Source organism: Heloderma suspectum, chromosome 5 (genome assembly GCF_057233095.1).
Source record: "Heloderma suspectum isolate Gila_16-S chromosome 5, 16-S_ref, whole genome shotgun sequence".
Taxonomy (NCBI): domain Eukaryota; kingdom Metazoa; phylum Chordata; class Lepidosauria; order Squamata; family Helodermatidae; genus Heloderma; species Heloderma suspectum.
Window position 1 is genome coordinate 33,983,731 of NC_139462.1, and position 10,039 is coordinate 33,993,769.

At 42.8% G+C, this 10,039-nt stretch overlaps 1 protein-coding gene across 1 annotated transcript in view; it reads left to right on the top strand.

The window, feature by feature from the left end:
• Positions 1–9,440, top strand: part of BANK1 (B cell scaffold protein with ankyrin repeats 1) — a 277,427-nt gene extending 267,987 nt beyond the window's left edge. The window contains exons 15-17 of the mRNA XM_084855721.1: positions 1,876–1,946; positions 5,389–5,444; positions 7,678–9,440. Of these exons, the coding sequence (XP_084711847.1) occupies positions 1,876–1,946; positions 5,389–5,400 (83 nt within the window). The 3' untranslated portion in view covers positions 5,401–5,444; positions 7,678–9,440. The remainder of the gene's footprint in view (positions 1–1,875; positions 1,947–5,388; positions 5,445–7,677) is intronic.
• The last annotated feature ends 599 nt before the right edge of the window (positions 9,441–10,039 follow it).

Here is a 10,039-nt window from a genome sequence, read left to right on the forward strand (position 1 = left end):
AATAATTTATCAGGAAGTAACAATCTACAAGATGGAAATATAATATTATTTATTTTAACACTGATCCAAAGATTTTTCTATACCCACCCCATATGAGTTGGTTTGGTTAGGTGAAAGGACCCACCAAAGACCACTGGTCAATGTTAGGAATGGTGCAAAAACTTTCAGGGGGTGGGAGCCTACTAGGAAAGGTGGCAGGAATGGGTTTTTCTTTTCTTTGTAAAAACATTTGTTTCCCCCACTTTGCAAATGACAACAGGAATACTCCTGTATGTCATTGCTGAGAGAGAGAAAAGATGGAAACCCTCAGGGGAACTGCACAGGCAATAGCTATCTGGTAAATCAAACACTCTGTTAAAAAGAAGAATTTGTATGTCCCTTCTAAAAGTGGAGAGGGAGGTGGTAAGGGAAACCATCCATGGCAGAGAAGTCAACAAGTAAGATGCTGCTATCATGGCCCTAGTACTGAACTTCAGATATCACAAAACAGCCTCTTGGGAAGATCTCAGGGGGTGTCTCCATGAGCGATTTACTCTGAGCTGGCTGTGTTTGGAGGTCGTTAGGGATATATGACACCATGCCCATCCAGCAGCCATCCTGGAGCTTATCACAGAAAAACCAGATTTCCTGAGACTGGTTAAAGTCTGATTCTTTTCTTCAAGTCGGGTTCTCCCTGGTATAGTTGCTGTGTGCCCCAACCCCTGCATTGAACTAGGGTATGCTAGCCCTGCCTAAGGGTTTGCCTTTCACTATCACCCTGGTCAAGGGGTGTTCCCTGTCCCTGTGTTTCCCAGCACAAACCAGTTAGTGTCTACTCTGAAGTAACTCCCAGTGTGCTCAATGACGCTTATCCCCTGAATGCCCACATCAGAACTTACAGAGTTTCCCCTCAATTGAAATGGCACAGTTTAAAGCCCAATCCCCTAAATGCTGTAAAGCGTGATCTCAAGGCTCCAATTCTCTGTTGTTTGCTTTATTGCCATAGGAAGTAGCTACTTCAACCCTTCATTATAGAGATCCTGAGCAGCATCGGGTTTCAATGGGGGCTGGTTTCCTTTCCTGTCTTTGTGTTTACTGCTCTCTTTCCCACAACAAACCCATTAGTGTCTCCTCAGAAGTAACTCCCATTGTGCTGAATGAGGCTTGCCCTCTGAATGCCCACATCAGAATTTACAGAGATCCCCCTGAACTGAATAGAGGGTTTAAAGCACTGATTCCCTGAAGCCTGTAAAGTGCTTTACCGAACCTGTGATTCTCCGTGGCTTGGTTTATTGCCTTAGGAAGTAACTACTTCACACCTTCATTATAGAGATCCTGCAGTTAGAAAGTGGGCTGGTTTCCCATCCCTGTGTCCCCCTCTTTCCCAGCACAAGCATGTGTGTGTCTGTTCAGAAGTAACTCCTGTTGTGCTCAATGAGGCTTGCTCCTGAAGTGCAGGTGCATCTGGAGTTTTAGGAAAGGAGGAAGGGGGGGGAAGCATCTCGTATTGGTTGAGCAGCTCCTGCCAGTCAGATGACATTCACTCCAACCCCCACCCCCACCAGGAAGTATGTTCTGTGAAGCGATTTCTACTGGTGTGAAGCACTCACTCGTGGAGCCCTGCATGAACCAAAGCACAGCAAAGCTGATTCCTTTTTAAAAATCTGGTACTCCTCAATTCGCTTCTTCTGTTGTCATGGAGACACGGTCTCAGTGTATCCACAAGGATATAGGTGAGGATGCATTCCTTCAAGTAAGCTGGGCTCAGGTAGTGTAAGGCTTTAAAACATGTGTCTATCTTGATTGTATGGCCTACTGTAAAACAAAGATCTCCATACCAGACTGCTAAGAATGGGTTTGATACAAACAATTACGGGTATTTATTTATTTGTACAGTTTCTATGAAAAGAGGAATAGACAATCTTACTGCTGAGGGCATTTTCTACACCCATCCATTTACAAAGCAGGTATGTATAAATATTTCCAAAATGTTTATAATTTCTTTCTTTTTTCAAGTTTAACTTTGGAAATACTGGTTTTGAAACATTGGCCTTCTTAGCTGTTATTATTTAATAAACAATGACATAATAAGTGACCTTCCATCAATTAGGAACTATGGAAAATACCATCCTGATGCCAGATCTCAAAATCTCAACATAAATTTGAAAAGTTTAACCCCACTGCCCCAGGGCCCAGCCTCCTTTTCTGATACCTTTTCTGAAGTTACCTGTTTCCTGACACTTTTTCAAATGCACTATTTACTTCCTATACGTTAATGTAAAACAATGAAAACAGTTATAAAGATTTTGCCCTTCATATGCCCCTGCCCCATACATTTGAATAAAAGAAGCTGTAGCCATACTACATTTGCCCTGCACAATAACCATATTTCTTAGGAAGTGTTTAATGTTTAAGAAGAAGCTTTCTCAAGTTGAGTGAAGGAATGTGATTTGTAGTCTTTGATAATGTAAATATGTAAATGTAAATGTAAATGTAAATATACATTTATTTTGGTATAAAGCCTTTAGAAGCGAGTAGAAAAGCCCCTCTTGTATACAGTGATACGCATGGTGGGTTTTTTCTCCATGCATTCAGGAAGCCTGCTTTTTGAGGGTTCCCAAACAAGTGGGCAGAGATCTCTGTGCATGCAGTTGAAAACACAAGATTCTTTTCAGATTTACAGAGAATTTGTATAGATCATTGTCAGAGCCTTCTAAGATGATGCCCCACATAGATCCAGGGAAATGAGAGTATATAAGCATCCTCATGCATGATCCACAATTTAGTCCGCCTCCTCCCTGTGCATGTTTAGACAGAGAAAAGGCTTTGCTGGCTGGGGAATGCTGGGAGTTACAGGCCTTTTCTCTGTCTAAACATGCATAGGATTGTGCCCTTAATGTACCATCCATAGCCAAGTGGCTGACTGCATCAGAGCAATTCCAGATTGTATGAACCAAGTGTTGCAAATGATGCTGGCTGAACCCAGTGGGGGCTTGTGACAATAAAGTGTATCTGGTTTTAATTAAATTTGCCCCTAAATGTCTCCCTGGGTCCAAATTGCTTCCTCGGCTTCATCCAAAAGCCTTTCAGAACAGCACTGAGTTCCTTTGAAAAATTGTTAGTTTAATGATTACAAGCACTACCCTGATTGCCTGGCTACAGATCCACAGAGCTTTGTCTCCTTGCTCGCATCTTATTTCTGTTCCACATGTTCATTAATCATCTGTTGAGCCCACCATGATAGGAAGGGACATCTGTCTTTGTATCCATAAGGAGGAGGGCTACCACCTTTTTCTGGCAGGTCTCCTGCATTTCAGATAGCTCTGTGAGAAGCAGGCAATCAGTAGGGGGAGCTTTCAACCTCACAGCCTCGCCATCCTTGGAAAAGCTGTATGGTTGAGTTTCTGCCCATCGATGCATCTATGAAAGGCACAAAAGATCTGCCAAAAAAGGGGTCAACCCTAGTGAGATGGAGTGTACTAACTCAGTCTCCCCCAACATGGTGTTTTGGACTTCAGCTCCCAGCAGCCCCAGCCAGCATGGCCAATGGTCAGGAATCCTGAGAATTGTCGTCCAAAACATCTGTAAGGACACCAGGATGGGGACAGGTGGACTAAGCACTTCTAGCCCTTGAGTGATCAACCTTCAGTATTTATTATAACCTCCTTGTGATAAAGGTCAGTATTTTTATCTCCATATTACAGATGGGATTGCTGAGGACAAGAGAGTGGCTTGCCTAAGGCCACCCAATGAATTCCTGAATGTGGGTGAAATGTTTTCCTGAAAGTCTATAATCTTCAAGGAGGGGAACATACAAAAAAGTCTCAAATTCAATCCCTAGCATCTTCACTCAAAAGAATTTCAGGTCAGGGAGAATTGGTCCCAGTCAGAACAATTAGTGGGCTAGTTGATCCAATCATCTCACTCAGAATAAGGCAGCTTCATATGTTTTTTCAGGTATTCCATACCTGTCCATTTTTGCCACTGTGTCTAAACAATCTGTACATAGCTAAAAGGGGGGAGGTGAACCTGTGGCCCTTCATATGTTATTGGACTCAAACTCTCATCAACCCCAGCCAACATGGGCAATGGTCAGGAATGATGGGAGTTGTAGTCCAACAACATCTGGAAGGCTACAGCTTCTCCACCTCAGAGTGAAAAGAACAAGATGAACTGTGTATAGGCATCATACGTCTTAGAAGTCTTAGGTTGCATGTACACAGTGCACCGAACCTCAAAAAAAACCATGACGTGGTGGACCTTCAAAGGTAAACCTGAATTTCTCACTTTTTGACCCAAATAGGTCACAAACCACCTTACAAGAAATGCAAAAAAAAATGTAACACTATCATCAGTAGCAACCAATAGAACATATTTTTAAAAGTAAAACCCAAAAAGTCAATAGAAGCACCTGCAGGTAGCACAGCATCACAACAAAACTCGAGTGATCCCAACCACCCACTTCTGATGGAAAGCGAAGATGGAGTAGAGTATGTGTAGATGACCAAAGTGTATAGGTAGATTCATATAGGAAAAGCAGTCCATATCCCAGACTATATAGGGCTTTCAAGTTCAAAAACAGCACTTTGAACTGGGACTGCAGAACCTACTGGGAGTAGTGCTGAGCCAAAACACCCCTGCCCGTTTTGCCATTACATTCATGGGTGACAACATGGGGAGATACATTGTACTTCTGAGCTTCTCTCCGCATCTGCTGTCTAGAGAAACATTTTCCCTAAAGAAGCCCCCTGGAGCTTTCCCAGGGGGGCAGGCAGAATCTAGCCCTGCGGTGGGCAACATTGTATCTGTCAAGGGCCTCATTCTCTTGTGGGCAATCTGTTGGAGGCCACATGCCGTCAGTGAGTGGCACCGAATCCAGAAATTGGGCAAGCCCAGAGGCAAACATAGGAGGTTACTCCTTTTATTCTTTCTGCCACCTTTTCTCTCTGCCTCCTTCCTTTCCATGCATCGGGCAGCCAGAGAAGGGACAGATTGCACATGCCAGAGGTCTGCGTGGATCACATCCAGAGGGCTTTTGAAATTAGGCCAAGAGCTGCAGTTCGTTCCTCTGTGGTCTAGCCAGTGGCTGCTGCAAGGAGCTCCAGTAGTAGCAGTGAATTTCACCATTGACCAAATTTTGCCACTCCCCCTGAAATTTGCCCAAGATTTTTGTCCCACCCCCACACTCACACACTCCCAAAATGAAGCGAAGTTGTTTCCACATTGGAGGGACATGATCCATATTGATTCCCCCTGCAATCAGTCTGGCCGTCTCATTCTGGACCAGCTCATTTCTATACACTTGTCAAAGGCATCCTCACTTAGAGAGCAGTACAATAATAAGTCACTGGGGAAGACATAATTTGCCAGATCCTGAACATCATTCACAAATGGAACGTGTCATTTCAGACTCTGCTTTGAAACCTGCCAGGGAAAGAGCAGATGCCTGCAGATAATGAACAGAGGTAAGAGCATAGTTTCAGTGTGGAAATTGTACAGCTACCTATGCTAGGTTTATTCATTTTATTTAATGTTGGTTGAATATTTGAAATGTTTAAGGCAGTAATACGCCAATTTTTAGAAAGAGTTGTTGTAGTTGTTGTGGGGGGGGGATAAATTAATATTCAGTAGTTTTCTTTATTTTGACTATCTGCTGTAAGCAGTTTCAAAGCTCTTGGCAAGGTGGGGATATCAATTTGTTAAGGCCACAATCCTATGGTAGCTGGGAATGTGTTCCAGGAGCCAAAACATATAGCAGATCTCCTTCTCTGCCCATGAAAAAAAAGAGGTTCATGGGGAGAGAAGGAAGTCTGCCCTCACAAGCCATCCCATGAGGCATGTGAGGCTCACAGGCACCAAAACCTCTGTTGCTTTAGTGCTGCTGCAATAACAGTAATAGCAAAAAAGGTGCATACTGTGAATGAATCTGGAAGGCTTTCAGTCTGCCAGATGCAAAGCTCTCCTATTCTAGTTCCCCTGACACCCCACAGAACATGCCATATTTCTGCCTTCCAAACTGCATGGGGAGGGTTTTCCAAAGGATGGATGCCACTACCAAGAAGGCCCACCGTTGAGGTATTACATGGTGACATTTCGTTAATTTCGGAATGGCCAGCAAGGCCTCCTCTGATTATCATAAAGGTCAGCTGGGTATATATAAGTGAAGATGGTCTTCTAGATATCCGGGTCCCAAGTTATTTAGGGCGTTGTATGACAATAACATAACCTTGAATATGGCTCAGTATTTAATAGGGAGCCAATGAAGTTCTTTTAAAACAGATCTTGTATGAGAATAGCTGGGTGACTTGTGTTTTCCTATGGTATTTTTTCCTCTTCCCTTCCTGACTCTGGACACACATTGAATACAGTGGGTAATTCCACCAGTATAGTGGTGGCATGTGTCCAGTCTTTATACGATTGCTCTGCCTGATCAATAGCAGTTTCCATTGACACTGTCACCATGTGAATTGTGGTCCATTTATTCAGTGCAACCTCCTAACTCTTGCAAGCCCTTCTGTCTGGAAGTTTCCTTGGTAGCAGTACCAATGTAGTATAATCACATGATATATTGTGAAACCTACAGTACTGCATATGGCCAGTGCACTATAATCTGATTCATTTCAGGAAAATAGTCCTATATGACTCAATAGAGATTGCTTGTTGCTTCTAGACAACGTGTGTGTGTGTGTCCTTTTGTATGGTTCTGTTTTCACCCCAGCAACTGGTTAACTGGTATCATCCTCCAAAATTTCAAAGGTATGAATATGTTTATGGAAAATGAAAGAAACATTATTTAACTATCAGATCAGTACAGGATTAATTAACTGTCACTTAAAAACCGAGCCTTACACAATTTGGTACCAATATCTTCACCTAGAGCAGAACTTAATAGAGGTATTTTTAATTAGTATAACCTTTTTACTTGGGGCATCTCATTATTCCCTAGTGAAGGAATTTCACCTGCTTTTTAAATTAGCTTGTTGATGCTTCTTCTTCCCTACTGTATATTGTGCTAAAGGGGTGTTATTTTTAATCATTAGTTCTACTATCTCCACCTTCTTTTCTAATTATTTATTTTCTACATTCATTGCAAAATCATGTAAACATCCCAAGATATATGAATTATTAGACTTGATGGCATATGGGAAAATTATACACAGACACACTTTTAGAAGTTGTGTGCCTAGTTCATCGCTGCCATCCTATCTCCTTCTCACAAATTTTGAGCTGCTGGTTTATCATATCCACTGGCCACACCCCCAATGCCAACATGCATTCTGGGCATATCCCCCAGCAGCCAATCATTCAGCATTAGCAAGAAGGGCTGCATGTGGGTAGGATTCCTCCATCCGCTTGGGAACCTTGGCCAATCAGGGTTTGCAAAAGGCGGAGGAGCCATTCATGTGTAGAATTCTTTTCATGCTAATGCCAAATGTGTGGTTGCTGGAAGGCCATAGCTAGAGAGCACATCAGCACTGGGGGGACATGGGGCTCTCCTCGTTACACATTCATTGAACATATGAGGAGGTTCACATGAAGAGCCCTTATGGACTTTATTCACGTATTCACGCCCTCGAATCTGAAAAGTACAGCACATAGGACTGACATCTCTGATGTTCAACAAATCTTTCATTTTATCTCCATATACTCCTGCTAAACGTTTGTCCAGTAATATATCTCTTTCTTTATTCCCTGCAGTGCAGCTTTTTTTGTACATCTTTTCCTGCTTACTGCACCATCCACCCATCAGTCTACATCATCCAGTTTCAGCAAACTCAGCAGGACCAAGTTGAGCCATGAAGACTAGATAAGGAAGTGTCCTGTTCAAGTGCTCCTCTCGCCTTTGTTTCAGTAGACTTTGAAAACAAGTTAATGGGCAAAAACGAAAAAGAAAAATGCTGTTTGTGTTCAGGTTTTACTTTGACAATTACTCAGAAGCTGTTGGAGAATTTCCAAGTTGAGCTAATTATAATGGTTAGAAGATGCATGCACATTTCATATGACTGCCCTTGCCCTGGTCATGTCCCACCAGCTTTCTCTGTGCATTAAAGAGTCATTATTGGCATTTGTCTAGCCATTCAAACATGCAACACTGCAATGTTGTTTATGTTTTAAAGACGAATAAGTTATATATGAATAAAAATTAGCAGCCTTGAGAATGACCACAAAAGTTTGTTATTGTTATTATTTTATGTGTATTTTTCAATGATTTCATATAGATGTAAATATGAAGCTGCCCTGATTTTACAAAGAAGAAGGATGTAAATATTTCAAGTAAATATGCAACCATGAAAGAAACTGAATTAGGGTTCATTCATGCTATTGGAAAGCAACCATAATCATCCCCTCTATTTCCAGTCTTCAGGGGGTAAGTGCAGTTGCTTATGTAGCCAAAACAGCACCACCCACATGCAAGAGGGAGCAATCAGCATACTTCAGGGAAAATATGGGGGTTGGCAGAAATGCATAAACTATTTTTTAAAAGAAAGCAAAGTGGGTCCCAAAACCCCAAGTAGAAGGGAATTCAGACTGCAAATTTATGTGCTTGCATGCAGACCATGGGAGGGGAGAAGAAGCACACTGAGGTAATTAAACTTCAGCCAGCCAGCCCCCTCCCCAATATCCCTCTCCTCTCCTCACCTCTCCTCCATGTGTTAGTATAGAATCATAGAAGCATAGAATAGTAGGGTTGGAAGGGGCCTACAAGGCCATCGAGTCCAACCCCCTGCTCAATGCAGGAATCCAGGTCAGAGCATCCCTGACAAATGGCTGTCCAGCCTCGCTTTGAATGCCTCCAGTGTGGGAGAGCCCACCACCTCCCTAGGTAGCAGCCCTTCCTAAGCTCCTCCTTCTTAAACTATGCTGGGCAGCTTCCTGTCTTAGGAATGCTTTTGAAACTGCAGATTGGGTCAGCTGTTAGCTTATCTGGTCTGTGTCTCGAAAGCTCTCCCGTCTCAGGCAGGAAGTGGCCTTCTCAAAGTAGGAGACAGCCCAGAAAGACCCCTGAAGGCATGGACTGGGTCAGCTGTCCTGATCTGCACCTTCAGATGTCTGTCACCCTTCTCAGGTGGGGATAGAACTCTTCATCAAAGAGAGCCTGACGGCGCAGAGCAGGTTGGCTGTCAGCTATGGCCACCCCAAGCCTTCAACATTTCCCCTTCTCATGTGGGCAGCCTTTTGCACTCTGGGCAGCATCCCCACCTGAGAAGGAGTGTTCAAGTCTCTCCTCCCACACACACATAAGCGTTACTTTGTTGCCCAGTTGTTTATTCAAAATTGTAACGTGTGGCATACTCGAAGAATATCTCCCATTCACCAAGAGGAATGATTATGTTCTAATTCTAGCAATTTCCCCTCCTAAGAACCATCCAACTGTATCTTTGTACACTGCGTTTGCATGTAAATCAGCACTAATTATCGGCACCTATTAGCATGATTACAAAATACAATGTTTACACACCATATTTGGTTTTCTGTTTGTTTAATATGATTCCCAGAGTAAATGATAAACAAAGTGATATATTCTACAGGCGCAGCCCCAATTCTATGAATATTTACTCAGAAGTAAGTTGTGCTGTGTTCAGTGGGGCTTGTTCCCAGGTAAGGCTGCATGGGATTTCAGCCTTGGTTACACACATGGGTCATGAGAAAACCCCATGAAGGGCAGAAGTTAGTATTACCCAAGGAAAACACAACTCAGATAAAGCACCTATCTATTACACAGAGACCTTGTAAATTCACATTGCTTGAATCTTTGTACAGCAGACACAGCGTTAAGGCAGAATCAGTGCATAGCCCCAAGTCCAACAGGTACAGGATATGCCAGTCTCTACTTCCAGCACCCAATACATCCATTTCAGATATCACTCTTTTTCCATACCACATCTGTAACTTTTTCTGTGCATTCGCTACAGCTGGGCAGTCAGTTTGCTCCAGTCAAATAGATTCTACCAACTGCCTCGAGAATCATTAGTAGGTGGGATATTAATATTAAAATAAACAGCCCAGTCATAAGTGTGTTGATTTAGAATGAAGTCAGTGAGAATTGCTTCCTGATATA